The sequence below is a fragment of the Monodelphis domestica genome, chromosome 1 (assembly GCF_027887165.1).
Source record: "Monodelphis domestica isolate mMonDom1 chromosome 1, mMonDom1.pri, whole genome shotgun sequence".
In the NCBI taxonomy this organism is placed as follows: Eukaryota; Metazoa; Chordata; class Mammalia; order Didelphimorphia; family Didelphidae; genus Monodelphis; species Monodelphis domestica.
The window spans coordinates 122,074,394-122,098,424 of NC_077227.1; the positions used below are offsets into that span (position 1 = coordinate 122,074,394).

Sequence of the window (24,031 nt, forward strand, 5' to 3'; positions counted from 1 at the left end):
AAGATGTTTCCCAATTTGTTGCTTCCCTTCTAATTTTGGTTACATTGGTTTTGTTTGTACAAAACCTTTTTAATTTGATGTAATCAAACTTATTTATTTTACATTTTGTGACTTTTTCTATGTCTTGCTTGGTTTTAAAGTCTTTCCCTTCCCACAGGTCTGACATGTATACTATTCTGTGTTCACCTAATTTACTTATAGTTTCCTTCTTTATGTTCAAGTCATTCACCCATTCTGAGTTTATCTTGGTGTAGGGTGTGAGGTGTTGATCCAAACCTAATCCCTCCCACACTGTCTTCCAGTTTTCCCAGCAGTTTTTGTAAAATAGTGGGTTTTTAATCCCAAAAGCTGGGGTCTTTGGGTTTGTCATAGACTGTCTTGCTGAGGTCATTTACCCCAAGTCTATTCCACTGATCCTCCTGTCTCTTAGCCAGTACCAAATTATTTTGATGACCACTGCTTTATAATAGAGTTTGAGATCTGGGACTGCAAGGCCACCTTCCTTTGTATTTTTTCCATTATTTCCCTGGATATCCTTGATCCTTTGTTCTTCCAAATGAACTTTGTTATGGTTTTTTCTAAATCAGTAAAAAAATTTTTTTGGAAGTTCAATGGGTAGAGCACTAAATAGATAAATAAGTTAGGGTAGGATGGTCATTTTTATTATATTGGCTTATCCTACCCATGAGCAGTTAATGTTTTTCCAGTTGCTCAAGTCTAGTTTTAGTTGTGTGGAGAGTGTTTTGTAGTTGTGTTCATATAGTTCCTGTGTTTGTCTTGGGAGATAGATTCCTCAGTATTTCATTTTGTCTAAGGTGATTTTGAATGGGATTTCTCTTTCTAATTCTTGCTGCTGAGCTGTGTTGGAGATATATAGAAATGCTGATGACTTATGTGGGTTTATTTTGTATCCTGCAACTTTGCTGAAGTTGTTGATTATTTAGACTAGCTTTTTGGTTTATTCTCTAGGGTTCTTTAAGTAGACCATCATATCATCTGCAAAGAGTGATAACTTGGTCTTCTCCTTGCCTATTTTAATGCCTTCAATTTCTTTTTCTTCTCTAATTGCTACTGCTAGTGTTTCTAGTACAATGTTAAATAATAGAGGTGATAATGGGCATCCTTGTTTTACTCCTGATCCTATTGGGAATGCATCTAGTTTATCCCCATTGCAGATGATGTTAGCTTATGGTTTTAAATATATACTGTTTATTATTTTTAGGAAAGACCCTTCTATTTCTATACTTTCTAGTGTTTTTAATAGGAATGGGTGTTGTATTTGATCAAAGGCTTTTTCTGCATCTATTGAGATAATCATGTGATTTTTGTCATTTTGCTTGTTGATCTGGTCAATTATGTGGATGGTTTTCCTAATATTGAACCAGCCCTACATTCCTAGTATAAATCCTACTTTATCATAGTGAATGACCCTCCTGATCACTTGCTGGAGTCTTTTTGCTAGTATCCTATTTAAGATTTTTGCATCTATATTCTTTAGGGAGATTGGTCTATAGTTTTCTTACTCCATTTTTGACCTGCCTGGTTTTGGAATCAGAACCATGTTTGTGTCATAAAAGGAATTTGGTTGAACTCCTTCTTTGCTTATTATGTCAAATAGTTTGTATAGTATTGGGATTAGCTGTTCTTTGAATGTTTGATAGAATTCACTGGTGAATCCATCAGGCCCTGGGGATTTTTTCTTAGGGAGTTCATTGATGGCCTGTTGGATTTCTTTTTCTGATATGGGATTATTTAAGAATTCTATTTCTTCTGTTAGTCTAGGTAATTTATATTTTTGTAAATATTCATCCATATTGCCTAGATTGGTATATTTATTGCCATATAATTGGGCAAAGTAGTTTTTAATGATTGCCTTAATTTCCTCTTCATTGGAGATGAGGTCCCCCTTTTCATCTTTGATGCTGTTATTTTGCTTTTCTTCTTTCCTTTTTTAAATTAGATTGACCAGTACTTTGTCTATTTTGTTTAGAAGTACCAGCTTCTAGTCTTATTTATTAGTTCAATAGTTCTATCACTTTAGATTTTATTAATTTCTCCCTTAATTTTTAGGATCTCTAGTTTGGTTTTCTTCTGGGGGGGTTTAATTTATTTGCTTTCAAGTTTTTTTATTTGCATTTCCAATTCATTGATCTCTGCCCTCCCTAATTTGTTAATATATGCACTCAGGGATATGAATTTTCCTCTGAGTATTGCTTTGGCTGCATCCCAAATGATTTGAAAAGATGTCTTACCATTGTCATTTTCCTCAATGAAATTATTAACTGTTTCTATGATTTCTTCTCTAACTAACCAATTTTGGAGTATCATATTATTTAATTTCCAACTAATTTTTGATTTGGATCTCCATGTACCCTTACTGATCATTATTTTTATTGCCTTATGATCTGAAAAGATTGCATTTATTATTTCTTCTTTTCTGCATTTGTATGCCATGTTTCTGTGACCTAGTGTATGGTCAATCTTTGTGAATGTGCCATGTGGTGCTGAGAAGAAGGTGTATTCCTTTTTGTCCCTATTTATTTTTCTCCATATGTCTATTAACTCTAATTTTTCTAAGATTTCATTCACATCTTTTACCTATTTTTTATTTATTTTTTATTTGATTTATCTAAATTTGATAGTGGTTGGTTTAGGTCTCCCACTAATATGGTTTTACTGTCTATTTCCTCCTTCAATTCTCCTAGTTGCTCCATTAGAAATTTGGGTGCTATACCATTTGGTGCATACATGTTGATTAGTGATATTTCCTCATTGTCTATACTCCCTTTTAACAGAATATATTTACCTTCCCTATCCCTTTTAATCAGTCTATATTTGCTTTGGATTTGTCAGATATCATGATTGCAACTCCTGCCTTCTTTCTATCAGTTGAGGCCCAAAAGGTCTTACTCCATCCTTTAATTCTGACCTTGTGAGTATCTACCCGCCTCATGTGTGTTTCTTGAAGACAACATATGGTAGGGTTTTGGATTCTAATCCATTCTGCTATTTGTCTATGTTTCATGTGTGATTTCATCCCATTCACATTAAAAGTTATGATTGTTATTTGTGGATTCCCTGGCATTTTGATATCCTCCCCTAATTCTGACCTTTCTTCTTTAGCTCTAACCTTTTAAACCAGTGATTTACTTTAAATCAGTCCCCCTAGTCCCCTCCCTTGATATGCTTCCCTTTCTAGCCCCTCCCTTTTTGTTCCCTTCTTGTTTGTTGGTTGGTTTTTGGCTTTTTGTTTGTTTGTTTGTTTTTGGCTTTTTGTTTGTTTGTTTGTTTTTTTAGGGTCTGTTAACTTCCCTTCCCCCTCTCCTTCCCTCCCTTTTTATATGCCTTCACCCCTCCCCCTCCTTAATTTTCCCTTCTCTCTTACTCTGTTGGATAAGCTGGAATTCAAGATCCCAATGGATCTAGATGTTCTTCCCTCTCAGAGTTGATTTCACTGAGAGTAAGGTTTAAGTAATACTAATTCACACTCTCTTCCTCTCCTTCTTATAGGTGAATTCTTCCCCTCTCCTTCCCATATATATCTTTGTATGAGAAAGATTATTCTATTTAGTTTTTTCCTATTTCTTGATGTATATATGTAGTACCATCAACAATTCCCCCTCTCCCTTTTTCTTTCTTCTTTCTTCACCCCATTTCTCCATATCGTCTTGATGCCCCAATCTTTCCCTATTCGTGATTCTTCTAACTACTCTAATGATGCATACAATTTTTGAGAGTTATACATTACATTTCCCCCACATATTAATATATATAATTTCATATAAATGTAGTCCTTATAGAAGAGGGTTTGAATAAAAGAAAAAGATAACATTTTTCTCCTTTTCTCTTTCCTTTTTCCTATTTACCTTTTCATGTTTCTCTTGCTCTTTGTGTTTGGATGTCAAACTTTCTACAGAGCTCTGGTCTTTTCCTTACAAATACTTGGAAATCTTCTATTTTTTTGAATGCCCATACTTTCCCCTGGAAGTATATAGTCAGTTTTGATGGATAGCTGATTTTGAATGAAGACCCAGTTCTCTTGCCTTTCTGAATATCATGTTCCAGGTCTTATGGTCATTCAGTGTGGAAATTGCTAGGTCTTGTGTGACCCTGATTGGCATTCCTTTATATCTAAATTGTCTTTTTCTGGCTTCTTGTAAAATTTTTTCTTTTTCTTGAAAGCTTTGGAATTTGGCAATTACATTCCTGGGAGTTGTCTTTTGGGGATTTAGTGTAGAGGGTGTTCTGTGAACTCTTTCAATGCCTATTTTGCCCCTTTGTTCTAGAATCTCCAGGCAGTTTTCTTGGATGATATCTTGCATTATGATATCAAGATTACTGTTTATTTCTGGCTTTTTTGGGAGACCAATGATTCTCAAATTGTCTCTTCTTCCTCTGTTTTCCAGGTCTGTCACCTTGTCAATGAGATATCTTATGTTATCTTCTAATTCCTTAGTCTTTTGACTTTATTAATTCTTGCTCTTTTGCAAGATCATTGTCTTCCAGTTGCCTGATTCTGACCTTTAAAGACTGGTTTTCCTTTTCAGCTTGGTCTGTCCTGCTTTTTGAGGCTTCGAGCTGTTTCTGCAATTTTGTGTTTTTGTCCCTCAGATTGCTGAGTTCCTTTTGCATTATTTCCCATTTTTCCTGCCAGAAGACTTTCATCTTTTTGATAACTTCCAATTTATATTCTTCAAGAGCTTGTGTACAATTTATATTTCTTTTGGAAGGGTTTGGAGCATTTGTTTGTGTTTCCTCTTCCATTTCCTCTGTATTCTGTATTTTCCCTCCATAAAATGTATCCAAAGTCACCCCCTTCTTCTTGCTTTTCTTGGTGTTGGGAGGCTGTTCCTGAGCACTGTTTGCCATCTCTATGTTTTTTTTCTCCCCTTTCCAGTCAGAGATCTGAATGAGGAGGGCTTGCTCTCAGTGTAAGGGTCTAATGATCAAGGCTTTAGCCTCGGGCAAATTCTCAGTTCTCCACAGCTGCGCTGTCTTCTTGGGGAAGCCCAGGGTCTGCCCTCCCCTGTCTGCCGGTGTTTTGGGTGTTATTGCTCTCAGGTGTAGGTCTTTAGTGGTCTTAGTTAACTCCCAAGACCTGTGGGTTCCCCTTGCTCACTTCAGGAGATCCCTTTGCACACTTGTTGATTATAGAGCCCTAGTTCTGGGTGCCGGAGATATAAGTTCCCCTTGCCCACCTGCCAGGGTTTCAGGTGTTACTACTTACAGGAGTAGGTCCTTGGTGCTCTTAGTCAGGTCCCCAGACGTGGGGCTGCCCGTTGTTCAGTCCTGGGTGCCCCTCCCTCACTTGTTGATTCTGGCCAGTGCTGATTTTAACTCTGGCTCTGTTGGTGTGGTGGGTGGGGGAGGGTAGGCCAGCTTTTTGTTCTCTTATATTGTGGAAATGCTGGAATCCCACCTACCTTCAATGCTGTGCCTTAGTGTGGGATCCCTCCATTCTTATGTGGATGGTTGTTTTTTTTGGGGGGGGTCTTGTGAGGTCATCTGTGTCGTTGGGTCTGAGGTGAGGAAGCAAGGCACATCTACTCTGCAGCCATGCTTACCCGGAAGTCCTCAGTGTTGTTTTAATTTGCATTTCACCAATCAAGGGTGATTTAGAACATTTTTTCATATGATTATTGATGACTTTGATTGCTTCATCTGAAAATTATTTGAAAAATTCCTCTGACCATTTGCAATTGGGGTCTACTATATTTATTATTTAGTGCTTTAAAATCAATCTTTTTTTTAAAACAGAAAAATGATATGTTATTTTGCATAGTGTAGTGGGAAAAGCAATGGATTAGTCAGAACATAGTCAAAAGCATGTATTAAGCACTTATGTTCCAGGCATTATACAAAGACCTGAATTATAAAGAATGGAAAACAAACATGGTCCCTGCACTTAAGGAGCTCACATTCTAAAAATGGAGACAACATGCAAATAACAATGTACACACATGATATTTAAATGTAAGTTTAGGGTTCAAATCTCAGCTTTAATCTTTATTAAGTAAACAGAGAAGAAAATGGCAAACCACTCTCGTATCTTTGCCAAGAAAACCCCACATGGAGTCACAAAGAGTCAGATCTGACTGAAATAACAAGGTATATGACCATGGGGAAGTCATATGCGGAACACTTTTCAGTTCATTTTTCTCATCTATAAAATGGGCATAATAATACTTCTATCTTCTACTTTACCGGGTTATTGCTGGGAAAGTTTTTTGCTCTATAAAATATTTGTTCTTAATGATCCCTTGTTCTTAAAGTAGTTATTTGATCATTTTCAGTTGAGTCTGTATCTGACTCTTTGTGACCCCCTTTATTTTGGAGTTTATCTGAGTGCCTTGCCATTTCCTTCTCCAGATCATTTTACAGATGAAGAAACTGAGACAGAGTTAAGTGACCTGCCCAGGGTCACATGGCTAGTAAACTTCTGAGGCCAGATTTGAACTCAGAAAGATGAATTCTGTGTTCTATTCACTGTACCGCCTTGCTGTCCAAAGTACTATATAAATGAGTTATTGTTATTCTTTGTAAAGGAAGGACAATGAAAGAAGAAGGAAGTAAAACCGGTTATCTTTCCCTTTGAAGAAATCCACTGTGTGAGGGAACCCAGGAACTTTAGGGAAAGTGTTGGTAGAAAGAGAAAATCAGTAAGAGGTAGGGAGGGCCAGGGAATGTGATGGCGGCTTCCTCCTTCCAGGGTAAACAGTTGTGTTGCTACAGAGGATGGAAAGCAGGAAGAAACTGAAGAATGTAGTTGGTCTGTAGATTAGATCTAGGAGAGAATTTCTCATTCCAAACTATTGAACCATGGGATGGGTGACTGAGGAAACTTTGAAACTTCTTTTTAGAAAAAACTGAAGATGTGTTTGCCAGGAGACAGATGGATAAGATGAAGGATAGATCCTTGGGAATTGCTGTCAGGACTGTAATCCTAAGTGACTTAACTGGAAACACTGTTAAAACTTGAGACACGGGGCATCTGGGTGGCTCAGTGGATGGAGGTCCTAGGTTCAAATCTGGTCTCAGACATGTCCCAGCTGGGTGACCCTGGGCAAGTCACTTAACCACCATTGCCTAGCCCTTACCACTCTTCTGTGTTGGAGCCAATACACAGTATTGATTCTAAGACAGAAGGTGAGGGCTTAAAAAAAAAAAGACTTCAGATACAAAGCAATTTTGAGGCCACAGCTAGAGTCTCAGGAATAATGACCCTAGAAAGAGAAAGGTTTTCAAGGGAGTTTCCTTTGGAGTCAGATGGATCATTTTCCAAGAGGAGGCTCTGCTACTGCAGATTCACAGTCTAAAAGACCAATGGACTGGGCATAGAGTTTTGAGTCAAGAGAAATTTCTGGAATTCATGTAGATTTCTGCTTGGATTTTCATTTGCATTCATAAGACAGGTCACATTTTTATTGTCGATGAATGGTTTTGTGAATACATTTAGCTCTGAATGTCTCCCAGTTTAGAAGCAGAAAAAGACTTTCTTTTTCTTAACTCAGTCCAGGCTCTTTGACTTGGATGGAATGACTTTACTCCTCTGAGTCTTTAATACCAGGGAAGGAAAAGAAGCTTGTAAGGCCTAGGGTTTTTTTTTTCTTTTTTCTTTTTAATTAGAATGAGACCTTTAGCTCTTGAAGAAGAGGATCTGAGGTCAAATCCCATTTTTTGCCACTTATTCCTTGATATAGGCAAGTCACAAGTTCTTTGGATCTCATTTTCCTCATCCATAAATTCATGATTGGACTAGATTTCTAAGGTCCCTTCGAGTACTAAATTTGTGATTCTTTCTAGTTAGAATAGAGAGATACTTCTAGTAGTATAACCAGACAGGCCTTATCCCCACAAAATAAGCAACTAAAACTTCTAGTTTTCTCCTTAAAGGTGAATCAGGTCTTTTTATCCTGTGGACCAGTCAGACCTTGAGATAAGATTTTAAATCTCTCTCAGGAAGGGATCCAAAGGGAACTCAATCCACAGTGTTAATTATTTATTGTAATAGGGGCAGCTAGTTGGTAAAGTGGATAAAGTGTCAGGCCTGGAATTGGAAGGACCTATGTTCAAATCCAATCAAAACTGAGAAAGTTGCCTAATGTCATTTGTCTAACCCTTGTCCTGTCTTTTTTTTTCCCTCCCCCTCCCCAAACCCCTCCCATTGGCGATGTGCAATTCCCCTGGGTATCACATACTTCCTCAACCCGAGCCCATTTCCATACTATTGGTTTCCATAGTAGGGTGTTCATTCAGGGTCTCTCCTCATTCATATCCCCTTCACCCCTGTAGTCAAGCTGTTGTCCTTCCTCCTTGTTTTTACTCCCACCATTTGTCCTCTGCTTGTGGGTAGTGTTTTTTTTTTTCTCCTTGGTCCCTGCAGGTTGTTCAGGGACATTGCTTTGAGACTAATGGAGAAGTCCATTACTTTCGATTGTGTACAATGTTTTCCTGGTTCTGTTCCTTTTGCTCTGCATCACTTCCTGGAGATTATTCCAGTCTCCATGGAATTCCTCCACTTTATTATTCCTTTAAGCACAATAGTGTTCCATCACCAACATATACCACAATTTGTTCAGGCATTCCCCAATTGAAGGGCATCCCCTCGTTTTCCAATTTTTTGCCACCACAAAGAGCGCAGCTATGAATATTCTTGTACAAGTCTTTTTCCTTATTATCTCTTTTGGGTACAAACCCAGCAGTGCTATGGCTGGATCAAAGGACAGACAGTCTTTTAGCGCCCTTTGGGCATAGTTCCAAATTGCCCTCCAGAATGGTTGGATCAATTCACAACTCCACCAGCAATGAATTAATGTCCCAACTTTGCCACATCCCCTCCAGCATTCATTACTTTTCTTTGCTGTCATGTTAGCCAATCTGCTAGGTGTGAGGTGATACCTCAGAATTGCTTTGATTTGCATCTCTCTGATTATAAGAGATTTAGAACACTTTTTCATGTGCTTATTAATAGTTTTGATTTCTTTGGCTGAAAACTGCCTATTCATGTCCCTTGCTCATTTATCAATTGGAGAATGACTTGATTTTTTGTGCAATTGCTTTAGCTCTTTATAAATTTGAGTAATTAGACCTCTGTCAGAGGTTTTTGTAATGAAGATTGTTTCCCAATTTGTTGCTTCCCTTCTAATTTTGGTTACATTGGTTTTGTTTGTACAAAAACTTTTTAATGTGATGTAATCAAAATTATTTATTTTATATTTTGTGACTCTTTCTATGTCTTGCTTGGTTTTAAAGTCTTTCCCTTCCCACAGGTCTGACATGTATACTATTCTGTGTTCACCTAATTTACTTATAGTTTCCTTTTTAATGCTCAGGTCATTCACCCATTCTGAGTTTATCTTGGTGTAGGGTGGGAGGTGTTGATTCAGACCTAGTCTCTGTCCTTCTGTCTTAAAGTTGTCACTAAGTCAGAAAGTAAGGGTTTAAAAATAATAGTAGTAATAATAGCTTACCCTTGTATAGTATTTTATAAAGAATTTTCATACTCTTCATGTCACTGAGTCCTCATGACAACTCCATGAAGGTAGGGAAACTTTTATTGTTCCCATTTTACAGATGAGAAAACAGAGACTAAGGAACATGACCAATTTCACATGGATAACAGGTAGAAAAGAAAGGTCTCAGATCTTGTTCTGTTCACTCTCTAGTCTAGGACTCTTTTGCCTGTGTTATGCCCCTTCCAGTGATTGATTCAATATAAAGTCAAAGCTCAGAGGATTATGTAGAAGGAGACATATCTGGAGAATTGAGAAGGAATAAAGTCTACTTAGATAATTCAGTTACTTTTTTTGTTATTGATCAGCTCTAATTTTTCATGACCCCATTTGGAGTTTTCTTGGCAAAGATTCTGGAATAATTTGCCATTTCCTTCTCTAGCTCATTTTATAGATGAGGAAACTAAGGCAAACAGAGTTAAGTGACTTGCCAAGGGTTACAAAGTTAGCATCTGAGGCTAGATTTGAACTCAGGAAGATGTGCCTCCTGCAGTTACTTTTACCCACCTTCAAATACCCCTCTTCTATCCCCATTTTTTCTACTCTGCCTTCCCCTTTTCCTTTATTTATCTTACTTTCTCTCCCTCTCACATCATTTTAACTTACCCACACTTCCATATGCCTCTTACAAGATCTTTCCTTCAATTGTCTGGACAATTCAAGATAACATTTCCTCCGTCTTCCCCTTTTAAATGATCCAGGCCTTTGTGGCTCTGTGCACCTAGAAGACTCTACCTGAGAGTTGTTAAAAGTATATATTAATTTAATATAATTTGATAGGGGGAAGGAAAGTAATACAGAGGGAAAAGCATATAAATATTGTATTTATTTAACAAAGAAGGCATGAAGGAAAGGGAAATGGGAAAAGGTGAAATCTGAATTCTTTTACCCACTAAATAACAATATCTGACTTACACTGGACTAAAGCCCAAGTTATCTAAAGGCAAGTCCAACAAGGGATCAGTATCTCACAAAGAGTCCTTGGTGAGCCAGAAATAGGAATCCCAGGTGTAATGTCCACAGATGGTCCCTTCCAAGGAGATATTCCACTCTTCAATCCCTGTCCAGCAGAAGTCTGAAGGATGACTCCACACCACAGCCAGAAGATATTTAAAAGGCCAGTAACTTGATAGATGGGCTTCAAGATGATTCACACATAACTCTGTCTCCTTTCTCCCTCAGGTCTAGAGTGCTATTAGAGAAACTGTCAAGATCTTCAACAATTTGGAACCCTGTCCCAGTAGCTTGGAATCCAGGCCTGTCAATATTGCTCTAATTCCCTTTCCTTGCTACAGAGTGGAATTTGGAATATCATTCTAAAGATAGTGCCACCTGAGTGGCCAACTCAATTGAGTAGATATAATTGTTTTCCATTTCCTTTTTTCTGAAAAATATAACATATGGCCTCTTGCTGTGTCAAGGAGAGGCAGAACAAACCTGCTGATACTTTTCCAGAACTCACAAATTTATGATCGGAAAGTCTTCTCAGGCCCTGTTTGGCATTTTTAGCATATGATTAAAAGAGAGAACAGGACTTTCTCTCCAAAGCCACTAGGTCCCAGGCCAGCTTGTGTGAAAAGGAAAAAAATTCTCCGTTCCCTGGTTCGACCATTTTTCCACTTGTAGTCTCCAGCATTGACTTATCCAATCTGCGACCAAAACTTGAGGAGAAGCTTTTGTGGCTTAACTGGGTCACCCAGTACCTGCCAGGTGAAAAGTGATGCTTATTAGTGAAGAGCTGGGCCCTACTGAGCCAATGACTCCTGGAACAAAGAGACATTCTTCCTAAGGAATGAGGAGAACTTTGTTCTCTGTGGTCTTGCCCATTTCTCATCAGGTCCTGGCATTAGCATAGGGAAGACAGACTCTAAGGGACTATATGTGGATCTAACCAACCACATCTTTATTCCAGGCCCCATCTGCTTCCACGAGGTGGAAAGAATACTGGCTCCAAGATCAGTGAAGATCTAGGTTCAAATCTTAACTCTAACCTACAGAGCTTTGGATGCCAGTCACTATATCTATTCAAATCCTTTATAACTCTCAGTTCCAATCTTTCTTGAAAAATAGAAGCTTTTCTTTCCTTCAAAGCTCTGTAGTATAAATTAACCAATTGGATGGGGAAGGGGAATGCCCCTTTCTGGGGTCTTAAATACCTTCTCCTAATTATTTCTTCCAAAAATATAATTTCAATCCAGTTCACTCCCATTCCTGACCACTTCTACCATTCCCACATGTTCTACTACTAGCCCCTTCCACTGTGTGGAATCCTACAGATTCCCTAGAATCCATGGAGTAGGGGATGTCCAGGGGAGACTAGTACCTCTGCAATCAGGGTTTTATGAGTCCTTTCCAGGGTTGCTTTCCTCCTTTGGCGTCCACCTGCCACCTCACTCTCACTTGTGGTTCTAAGAAGCTGTAATATGCACAGGGGCTACACCATGGTAAATTGTCTCAGCAGATGGGCTAAACTAGGTTGAAGGTAACAAATGGGTCTCAAACTCATTGGTGAGTTAGAGGGCATCAGCCGTAGACATATAAAGACTTCCCTTAGTGGAAGTGGCATATGAGAACATTTTGTTCCAATGGCCATGAAAGTGGTGGAAATAGGCACTATGAAGCACTCAGAGTTTGGTTAGATATTGAAGAAGCCAAGGTCATCTATTGTATCCCAGACTATCACCAGTCATCTTGACTTTTTTCTTGCCATTGGAATTTGATGACTGGAGGAGAGACAGCACAACTCTGCCTCACTTGATGTCTATTTATGTATGAGTCAAAAGACATCATCTAGCATTGCTGGTGGAGTTGTGAATTGATCCAACCATTCTGGATAGCAATTTGGAACTATATCCAAAGGGCACTAAAAACTGCCTGCCCTTTGATCTAGTCATAGCACTGCTGGGTTTATACCCCAAAGAGATAATAAGGAAAAAGACATGTACAAGAATATTCATAGCTGCACTCTTTGTGGTGGCCAAAAATTAGAAAATAAGGGGATGCCCTCCAATTAGGGAATGGCTGGACACATTGTGGTATCTGTTGGTGATGGAATAATATTGTGTTCAAAGGAATAACAAACTGGAGGAATTCCATATGAACTGGAACAACCTCCAGGAAGTGATGCAAAGTGAAAGGAGCAGAACCATGAGAACATTATACACAGAGACTGATATACTGTGGTATAATCGAATGTGGTGGACTTCTCTATTAGCAGCAATGCAATGATCCAGGACAATTCTTAGGGACTTATGAGAAAGAACACTATCCACATTCAAAGGAAAAACTGTGGGAGTATGATCACATGCGTTGTTGGGGATGTAGACTCTAAATGATCACCCTAGTGCAAATATCAATAATATGGAAATAGGTCTTGATCAGACATACATGTAAAACCCAGAGGAATTGTGTGTTGGCTATGGGAGAGGTTTGGGGGAAAAGGGGAGGAAAAGAACATGAATCCTTTAACCATGGAAAAATATTCTAAATTAATTCAATAAAATTTTCCAAATTAAAAAAAGATATCATCTGATATCATTTTGGTCCCCTTTGATATGAAGGACAGTCATGGAATCCTTGATCCATTTGGAGTCCAGCTCCCCTTTATTCTCAATCACTATCCACTTCTATTTCCTCAACTTTCTGCTAATGATACCATACATTTAATATCATTTCCATGGAGACTAAAGCTTTCCCAACTTGTGTCAACTCAATGAAAAGGAGGAGTTTGAATTTTGGGGATGGTGTTTTTTGTGTCCGGACAGTAGTAAAAGAAAGGAAGGGATAGATATGGGAGGCATCACAAAGGAAAAAAAGTCAACAGAACTTAATTGGATGGAGGGAGAATTATGGGGAGAAGGAAAAGCCAAAATCTTCTGGACTCTTAATCCAGGATTCTTTCCCTTACAAAGTGCTGTCTCTCTATCTTGGATCTTATCTTCTCCTTAAAACCTTCCAGAACTCCCAAAACAAGGTTACTAATAAGACCTAACTCCCAGAGCTATTATGAGGGGGAGGGGGGGATGAGAAAATATTTGTAAAGTGCTCTGTAAACCTTAAAGCTTTTTTTGGCCTTCATTTGTACCTTTATTATTATCATCACTAAAGTCTGTGCCACTCATTTGGCATTTATATTCTCTAGTAGGGTTAACTTTTATTTACTATGCATGTTGCCTGTATAAGCAGATTGTGAACTCTTCGAGGTCAGGAACTGTGTCTTTTATACATTATAATAAATTCTATGGAACTTGACATAGAGCTATGCATTAGTAGATGCCAAATTTTCATTCATTAAAAAGTACAATAGCATGTTGATAATTTTCATAATAGCTAATATCAAGTACTTTCTGGAAATGGAATGCAGCTGGAAGGATGGGTCATTGAATCAGTCCATCAGTACCACAGAGCTGTAGCTTAGCCTAGAGTTGACCAGGAGGAGGGATCCATTTGGTAATCTTGAAATGTTTTTAAGCACCCAAAGGTTTTTTCTGGCATAAAAACCCATCTTTCCAATACCAACATTCTTTTGGGAATTAGTTGTGTCTGTGAATCATTTCCTAAATGTAAGTGCCACAAAAGACACTAGAGAGATTCGTGGTGAGTACAAGTAGCCAACAGCACAATAATAACAGTGACAGTGGATAGAGTATTGTAAAAGGTGTCAAGGAAAGGGAAGTGGGCCAGTCATGACACAAGAGTGGCAAGTAACAAGTGGAGAACCTTAGTCTTTACTGGTATCCATGAAATGTTAAAAGACCTAGAGTGAGGGGTCTTCATCTTGGTTCTGTGAACTTTTTGAAAAAAAAAATAGCATTTTCATAACTGTATTTTAATGCAATTGGTTTCCTTTGTAATCCTACGTATTTTGTATTATACATTAAAAATATTATTTTGAGAAAGGGTCCATAACCTTCAGCAGATTGTCAAAGGGGTCCACAAACCCTTTACCTAGAAAGAGCTAAGTTTCTAGGATGTTAGATAGGTTTTCTTTTGAGGATTCATGAGAAAACAAAGACAAAACTTATATAGGATAAGAAGGCTTGGGTGAGTTCTGATGTGTACTGTTGGAAGGAGTAGCCATATTCATTTGAGCACAAATTTATGAAAGCCTCAAAATATGACTTTTGTATTATAAGGGAGGTTAATTTGTATCAGTGGGGTTCAGAATTTCATTATTGAGAGGGGAAGAGTGGAGAACCTCCCTTTCCAAAAGTGGGGTTCAGGGGAGACAGCTGATGTTTAGGGTTGGCTCAGAGGCAAGGGGGTTTGAAGATTTTCCCCTTCTGCCTTTCCTCCTTAGCTAAAGCTGTTCTCCCCAATTTGCTCTTGTCCCTCTTGTCTCCCCTCCACTACTTGAGACCAAAGGGTCTCCCCTTGATCTGTTCACTCACACTCAGCTTGGGGAACAGATAACTTTTAATGTCAACTCAATCAGGTAAAACAAAAGGAATAACGGGCAGGGAAGAATAGGAAAGGAATGTGGGAAAAAGGGGTCCCTGTCTCTATCTAAACCCTTTTCCTCCCTTCTCGTGTTTGGGGGAATTCAGACTTTGGCCGCCTGAGCCCCCTGAGAGAAAGTCAGGTTGACTAACCTTGGGTTTGGCCCCTTGGCCACAGTTCAGACTCAGGGTAACTGGAGCTGAGGTAAAGTCTGCTCAGGTTTTGCTTCAGAAAATCCTTTCAATTGGGAAGTACTGGGGGGGGGGGAGATTTCCAGTCACCAGCAGGAAACGTGGGTAACCCTCAAGAGAAAGTCTTTATTTCACCCTTTCCCTTCGGCTTCTCAAGACTGAGAGAGACCAACTCCTCTCCCAGCAAGAATCTTCCTCAAAATTCCCATCTCTTGGGGCCCCTCCCCCACTGAGGTGATCAGTTTCACACATTCTTCAATCTGGCACTTTTCTTATGTGCCAGCCTCTGTCACACTTTCTAGAACTATCTAGGAAAATTAAATTCACTTTCATTTAGCATTGGTAGTATATAAGTCTGCTGGACTTGAAGTCAAGAAGACTTGGGTTTGAAACTCACATTAGATACTAGTTGTGGAATCCTGAATGAGTTTCATGAACTTTCTGTAAAATGGGAAGGTTGAATTCTTTGCCATCTAAGGTCCCTTCAAGCTTTAAATCCATGATCTTATGATAATTGTATTTTCTCTTATTTGCACATACTCAGAACACAGCCTTGCCAGACCTGGCTCCAGTTGTATTTTAACTATTAAAAGCTCTAAAGAATGAGAGTTCTGTGTATGTGTTTGGGGGCAGACAGAATCAACAATCTGGGGGATGCTGACAAAAAAGCAGACCTAAGGAATTGCTTTATGAATTACTTTTCCACTTAAAAAAACCTGACCACTATACATCAGAGGCATCACACAGGAGGTCAGTGGCAACAACAATACTCCCAAGTATGGGAACCAGGTTGAATTGTAATTGGGAGATATTTAACAAAATAAATAAAAATCCAAAAGGACAGAGATTACTAAGACAGTTTTAAAACTAAGCCAATATGTGGTAATCAGAGGTCTTTACGCATGGATTCACTGACTTGTTTCTATTTGAGTTTGTTACCCCTGCTGTATGTTGTATAATTATAATGACCAATCTTGGTCTTGGAGAAAAGATGAAGTACTGAATTATCCTCTTTGCTATGAAAGACAGGGGATAGCCTATGAGTGTAGGATGTTGTACTTACTGTTCTATGGCCTCTCTTTTAGTTTTGCTAAACTCTTTACCTTTGGTACATGGAATGTTCACTAGGTAGGTGGGTAATCCAGGAATGAATATTATATACAAATATTAATATTACATTAATTTACAAAATTCATGGATTCAGAAAAGTTCTACTGTGAAAAAGAAAAGGAGACACCAATCATGATATGAATTTGAATATTTATTATGAGACAATTATTCCAAACTATAATAGGGTAACTCTGTAAGCTACCATTTTTAGAACAATGAAGTCTTCAAATGGGTGCACATACTGTGGTCCAGGGGAAATATTCCATTGTGTATCTGTTGGTCTGAATGTGAGTGACACAAAATTTAATACAACTCTTCATTCTTTGCAAATGACTTCTAGTAGTGCCTTTATAATAAATAAATAGAAAATATATTTTTCTCCATGTGACGTCTATAAGAAATGTTTACATACAAAAATTATACATCTACTTCCGAAAAAGGACCAGCTATTTCGGGCAACATGAAAGAGACAAGGGTTTTAGAATAGTTCTTTTTTAAGGAAACAAAACAAAAACCTAATATGTTGTAAGTCTAAGATCTTACCAATGGAGATAGAAGGGAGAGGCCCTTTTTGGGAAATTAGGGAAAAAATATAAGTACTACCAAGAAGATGCCCAGATATCTGGTCTTTATGAGTCATTTTTGCTGGTTTAGACAAACAAACAAATGCACAGATCATCTACTAGTTAGTTACCTAAGTGCTACATACATGCGACTTGCTGTAGTTTCAAATACTTATTCATGAAAAGACTGACATGGTTTCTGAAGCTATTTATAATTTCTGGCCACCTTATAGGGATCACATACCAAGCGATTCACAGTGGGACACCCTTTTTAAAAACAATCTGGAAAAGAAAGGAAGTAAAACTGTTGGAAGAGCAATAAAAATTCAATGCTTTTACATGAAGTTTGCCCACCCTCCCTCTTCCTCCTCCAAAAACATAGTTTCAAAGAGACATAAGATTTTACCCTGAGAACTTGGTAGTTAGTTGTTAAGAACAGAAGGAGACATGCACATGAATGCTTTTTACAGGGTTAGAATGGATAGGTGGGTTGAAGCAATGGTTGAAATTTTGTTATTTGATCCCCAACATTTGACATACTCTTGGGGAGGTGACTTACTACTGTAGTTTAAGTGCATTCCTGTGCATTTTACACAGAGGTGTAAAATGAGCGTTTCCAAAAGAGCGGAATGTTGTTTGGAGTGGGAGGTAAAAAGCACAAACCATATAGAGATATAGAGAAAAAGAAGAACGTTGTGAGTTCTTGTGCCCAGAAATAACAGAGCTTTGGGATTAGGATAGTTTTTAACCAGAGGTGATAAGTCTTTCCTTTATGGTTCTTTTTAAGGAAAGCAATTGGGATGACAGGTGGGAGGAAGGCTGGCAGGGAGGTACAGCAGGGGCATTTAAGACATGACCCACAGTCTTTTGAAATCTCCAGGTACATTCGGATGACTTATAGATATGTTTGGTCCCAGCGGAATGCCCTAAACAGAGGTGTCAAAATCATGGCCCCAGCCTTGACTATGGCCTACACCAGCTATAACATAATTGGGAAATATTTAACAAAATAAATAAAAATACAACACAAGACAGATAGATAATATTAATTTGTAAATTTTTAAGTCAACATGAGGTCTGCCAGCAGGGATCTTTGAATCTGAGTTTGACACCACTGCCCTAAAGAATCTTTTCCTTGCTGAGCCTACAAATCCAGATCATACGGAAGCATCAGCCGAATCCTAGAACAAAATATGGCATCTGAAGCAGAGTGGATAAAGAGGAAGACTGAACTCCATCACAGAAACCAAGACCAGTTGTTTGTTTGATAATGGGGTTAGGGGTGGAAATGACTGGTGCTTGATCATTGGCCTGGCCTGGGTAATGTTTCTATTTCAAAAGGGCATTTTTAATCCTTTGACAATTGATAGAAGCCCATTCTAGAGGTCTATGAGAATACTTAGGACTAAAGTTTGAGAAAACGTGGGGCAGTAGAGTGAGCAAATCTGGGTTCTAGTCCCCAGCTCTGCCTCTAACTAGCTGAGAGGCCTTGGATAGGTGACTTCACCTCTCTGGGTCTGGTTGTTTTTTTAAATTTTATTATTTGTAAAATGAGGGGATTTGGATTAGATGATCTTTATAGTCCTTCCTAGATATAACATTTGATACTTCCTATTTATACAAAGTCATTCAGTAGTGTCACAGAGCACTTTCCTCTTGAATATCCCAGGCCATGAGAAAGCTAAGGCACCAATTTAGGAAGCCTAAAGCACCATGTCATGGGGTCAGTAGTGGTGAATTTTAGATTCCTGACCTTCAGGGCTCTGGTCAATTGCTTACTTTGGGTAAACGCAAAGTTATTATTTACTCCAGATGCTCAGCCCATACCAAATGATTTTTCTTGTGGTATGGAGAGCCAGTCTAGAGTTCTCCACTAATATATGAGTAAATACTAGGCATAAGGGATTACACCCTAAAAAAAAATTATCTCCTGTGGACCATGGGATGAAAATTCCCATTTTAGAGTACCAGTATTGGGCTAATCTGAATGTCGGTAGTTGAGGGGTTTTTGGGGTGGCCATCAATGCTCCTCTACCCAGCTACCATTGATTTCAGAAAAACAGATATATCACATCATTATACCCATTTCATGTGACTGCAACTCTACCTATTGGTCCTTGGAAAGTTTTTGCCCAGAAAGAAAAAATAGTGCCCTTAAGATCAGGGCTGGTTTTCATATATCCAGCACCCTTGGGCTCCTACTCATTAGAGAACATGAATCATCAGTAGGGGAGATTGTCCCATTGATATAAGCTTTAAGAATAATTACAAAGCTCCTCTTGTAATTTCCCATTTGGACTGGGGTTCCCTGCATTAGGTAAAGACTAAAAATGACCTTTGAGGTCAGGGTGATCCAGAATCTCCCTTCTATGCCACCACATCCTGAACCAAAAAACAACCTTCATGAGGCACAGATAGGAAGAGAGGGAGAGCACATCATGCAAAAATGTGCAAGAAGGCCACAGTACAACTGCAGCTGTCCCTCTGAGAACTAAGTGTATCCAGCATTAATCAGCATCTTCCAAGGAGCCGCAGTTAACCGCCTCACCAGATGGGCAGCACCAAGAGTTTCTGTTCCCAGTGGCCCCCTTGGTCCAGACATGATAAGACACGGCTATCCCATGCGGCTCCTGAATGGGCCACATCTCTAGAGGGCTGGGAGAGCCAGTGTATCTCCTCCTCAGCAGGGTCAGTAGTAAAAAGTCCACTCAGGTAGTGATAACAGCAGGATCACAAACACGGACAGGAAGGAGGCTACTTTCACAGCCTCTTCTTCTTCACCACAGGGATGGGCACCACTTCAAAGACTTTGGCTTTGTCTTCTGCCGTATTCAAAGTAACCCACGTTGGGCGAAAGCTGCCTTTGAAACCCACAAAAGCCATTTTTTCTGAAAGGCAATGAATTGAACTGTGAGCAAAGGTGCTAGCTTCTTACAAGCACAGCCCCTTCTCTATACTCCCAGAGGCTGAATCCCATCTGTCGCCCATTCAAAGGTCCAACCATCTACTTGGACGTAATCAAGCTGAGACCTTTGGGTATTTTTCTGACTTCTTTCTCTCTAACCTTTCTTTCTTTTAACCTCTTCATTCCCTGCCTCAGGGCAGCTGCCCTGCTGGTAGTATCTAGTTTTTTTAATATAGGAAAAAAGTATATATCTTATTCTGTATCTACAAGAATCTTTTGTGCTTACTAGAGTTAATGTCTTTCCTTAGGAAGCACAAACCAATTCTATACCCTGAGATTCACTTGCTGTTGTTTCTGTGAGTGTTTTGCTGATGGACAAATTCAGTTTTAAAGAAGTGACATTTGCATTATCATAGAGCAAATCCAACATATAACTGTATCCTGACCCTTTATGACCTGAAGAGAAAATGATCTGGATTGGAATCCTAGTTCACACACTTTTACCAACTAGGCAACCTGGGGCTTAATCATTTCATCTTTGTAAGCCTCAGTTTCCTTATCTGTAAAATAAGTTGATAAGTATTTAATTTGATTCTTATAAAAATATGAAATAAGCAAATCAAATACTATCCTAACCCTTTTGTAAATGACAAAGTATTAAACATATTACATGATTGATAACCTATTTATGAGCTATAAGTTTCCTAACATCTCTAAAATTCATTCATTTGTGTTCTTTGAGGGTTTGCACAGGCATCTTTAGGAAATGGGTTTCCTTGCATGAGCCTAAGGTGGGGGAAATTATCAGAGCCCCTTAGGGAACCATTTTCTTCTTTGAGCATTTTATCACCTCTCGTTAATCTTTTTGGTTTTAAAGTTTTTCATTATTAACAAGAGTTGCAATATTTCTTTTTCTTTTTTTTTAACCCTGGCCTTTCGTCTTAGAATTGATAAAAGCATTGCTTGATTCAAGGCAGAAGAGGTAAGGGGAAACCAAGTGGGGTTAAGTGATTTGACCAGGGTCACAGAGTCAAGAAGTGTCTGAGGTCAGATTTGAACACAGCAACTCCCTTTTCTAGGCCTGGCTCTCTATCCACTAGCTGCCCCTGTATTTTTCTTAATGCATTGTTGCCTAACTAAAAGATTCTAAGAGATTAAAAGACTCTTAGGTAGAGAGAGCATCTTGTCGATTCTGTGTAATTTTCCCAGTGGCTAGATAATAATAATAATAATAATAATAATAGTTTAAATTGCCATATGTTTTTGTAAAGTATATCTCTTGCAATAATTCAATGACAGAGATGGTATAAGGATTTTCACTCTCATTTTATAGAGAGGCAAACTATTACATAAGCAAGATTCAAACCCAAGACTCTTCCCACTGCATTCTCCTTTCTGGACTCCCATTTACTCTATTTTGTACTCAACAATAACCTGATTAGCAATTGATAATTATGAAGATGATGCTGTCTCTGATATGGAGTGCCATTTTACTATTATGTCAACTGGACAGCATGGGAAGAATGTGTTACTCACTGACCAGTTTGGACAATTAGAAACCGAGGCAGAATAAGTGGAACTTGCTGTGTAAGTAGCTCTTTTCTTTATCATAGGTCTGTTTGGTAAATGAGTAAATAAATGTAGGGTTTTCTTTATGGGCCTTGCCTTAAGTTAAAATTGTGTGTGTGTGTGTATGTGTATGTGTGCTGTTAAAAATCCAAATCAAATTGGTTACCTTTTAATCTAAGATTGTTGTCTGCTCCCATCTTTTCTAGGATCCTGGTCCATTGGCCTCTGGAAACATATCTTCCCTTTGATGCTATCAGCACTATGGAACTAAGAGGAAAAAAGTGAGTTAGCTGAGAATATTCTTCCTATTATTATTTTTAGAATAAAAATAAGATAAATTGGCATGTGTAGTTACAGAATTGGGAAAGGGAAGTGTGAAGATTGGATTTAGCTATTCCTGAATGTAGCAATGAAGATACTTAGCTCTTCCTTTATTGTAAAGATAAAATTGTAATCTCCTGATTATAACAATGAAGGTACTTATTTCTTCCTTTATAGTGAAGCTAGAATTATAATCCGCAATCTATTTTTAGATTTTAATCTACAAAAAGATGATAACTCAGTATTTTAAGTACATCTACCCATTTTAACCACAAAAAGGTGTTAAGTAACTACAAAAGGTGAACTTACCAAAAAGGTGTTAAGTAATCCAAAAAGATATAATTTAACCAAAGAAGGTAAGAACTAAAGAGTGGGCAGTCCTGGAGAAAATCATCTGCTATGATTGGTAGACATGAAATTTAGGGGAAGTGACATAAGAGAAAAAGATTCTTTAAAAAGAGGACGAAAGGCCAGAAGAAGATATATTCGATTTGAGTTTTGAGTTGGATGGAGGCTCTGATTCAGAGGAGAGACTGAAAGTCAGACCCTTGAGGAGTGACCGGAAGACAGACACCCAGACTTCTTTCCATTTAGACTGTCACAGTTGGTGAGTAAAAGGCTGACTTAGTGACCCTGCTGAAAGGCCCATCATCTTGAGACTCTCTTCCCCTGCCTGGGGCTTAGAAATTCTAACTAATATCAGAAGAAGCCAGAGTTTTTTCTCTCTCCCTCATTCCTTAATATCTTCCTTCTATTGTAAATATTGTAAATAAACTACCATACATTCCATTTACTTTAGTAATTCATTTTGGGATTTAGAAATTAAATCTCTGGTGATCACCTATATAAATATTCAAAGACCAACCACAAATAAATTTAACAGAAGGAAGAAGGCACAACCAAGATAAAAACTTAATATTCTATGGGGCCTGCTTCAGATCTCAGGAGAGATCACCTTGAAGTAAAGTGATGGACTCACAATTCATTTCCTATTTGAATCCAATAAAGCTCCTCACTCATTGGGCCATGAGACTATACAATGGACTTCAGCAAAACAAGACTTCATTCAGCCCCTACCCTTTTCTGGGCTCTTTTTCTCAAGTTAAATTCTACTCACATGTAGCACACAGATTGTAAAACTGATGATTTTAAGGTTGTATATTATGATCCCATACCCTATTTACAAAGTCCTCCATTAACAGAAGGCCAGATAACAAATCAAAATCCAAACTTAATTCAGAACAGAGGGAGAGAGAAAAGGGAGAGCAGAAGGAGCTGGAGGATTCTTATTTAATCTGTTAGATTGCAAAGGGTAACAGGCACTCTGTAGGTTGGTATCTTTCAACTGGATTACTCAGTAAACTCCTTTAAGTTTCTAATTAATATAATAAGTAACAAAACTGTTGAGACAAGTGATGACTGGACTATTTTCCCTTTTAAGGCCATTTTTGAGCTCTCATAGTCTTTGAACTAATCTAGTCCTGGCCCAGTTGCTTATTTCTCATATAATCTGTTAAAAAAGAAATTATTGAAATTTCAACTGACATTTCTCAGGGGTACAATTAGAAAGAAGTACATGGGGATAAGAAGTATGTCATTGAAGATGGTGGCTTAGAGACAGCAATAGTTCAGACCTCTGTAAACCCTTCCTCACTGATCAAAAACACAATGCTTCAAGGGGAATGAAAACCAAATATAACACAGGACAGAGCTAGGGAACCCTCCTACTGGACCCAACTTAAAAGGTATGCCCCTCAAAAAGTCTGAATTCTAGAACATTAGGGTTTAAGGGGAAGGAAGAAGGTGGGTCTCAGGAGCCCTCCCCCACATACAGTGCTGAGTCTCCAGAGGTGGCTGGAATCTCTGGGTGGGCAAGGGTGCTAGTCCAGAGGGAGTACCTTATCAGCAAAGCTATGCCAGGCTTAGGGCATAGTGTAGAGGTAGCTGGAGAAGCACAGAGAAAGTAGTCTAGTCACAGCCAAGACACTCCATCTTGCCTCTCCTTTTTTCTGGAGGCTTTGGTCTCAGGGCACATCCAGCTTTGCAGATCATCTCCTCCACCCTGTATCAATCTCATCCATAGGGCAGATAAGAAGCCTTCAGAGGGCAGTGAAGCTCAAGCTCTAACACCCCTCCCCCCACAGACTGCTCTGAGAGCCTTGCTGACTAAGCTCCAAGGGCAAAAGCTGCAACAAACTACAGGCAACAACCTTGACAACAGGGTGGGAAGACCAGCTCCTTTTCAGCTTCTGCTGTCAGCCAGGGAAGATCTGACTAACCTGATCAATCAGGAGAACAGAGAAGAAGCCACTTCAGGACAGAACAGCCCAAACCCACAGATCTAGCCCATAATGAGAGGAGCAAGGTTACAGGCAACTACAGGGGGAAGAGAAGGGGAAAATATGAGCAAACAACAGAAAA

The 24,031-nt window shown here is 38.7% G+C and overlaps 1 protein-coding gene across 2 annotated transcripts in view; it reads right to left on the reverse strand.

Moving 5' to 3' along the window:
* Positions 1–16,390: 16,390 nt before the first annotated feature.
* The window catches only part of CEMIP (cell migration inducing hyaluronidase 1), a 263,138-nt gene continuing 255,497 nt past the window's right edge, over positions 16,391–24,031 (reverse strand). For both annotated transcript variants that reach the window (XM_007479273.3, XM_056806007.1), the window contains exons 28-29: positions 21,456–21,556; positions 16,391–19,703 (exon numbers count right to left, since the gene is read on the reverse strand). In XM_007479273.3, coding sequence (XP_007479335.1) covers positions 19,576–19,703; positions 21,456–21,556 — 229 coding nt within the window. In that variant the 3' untranslated portion in view covers positions 16,391–19,575. The remainder of the gene's footprint in view (positions 19,704–21,455; positions 21,557–24,031) is intronic.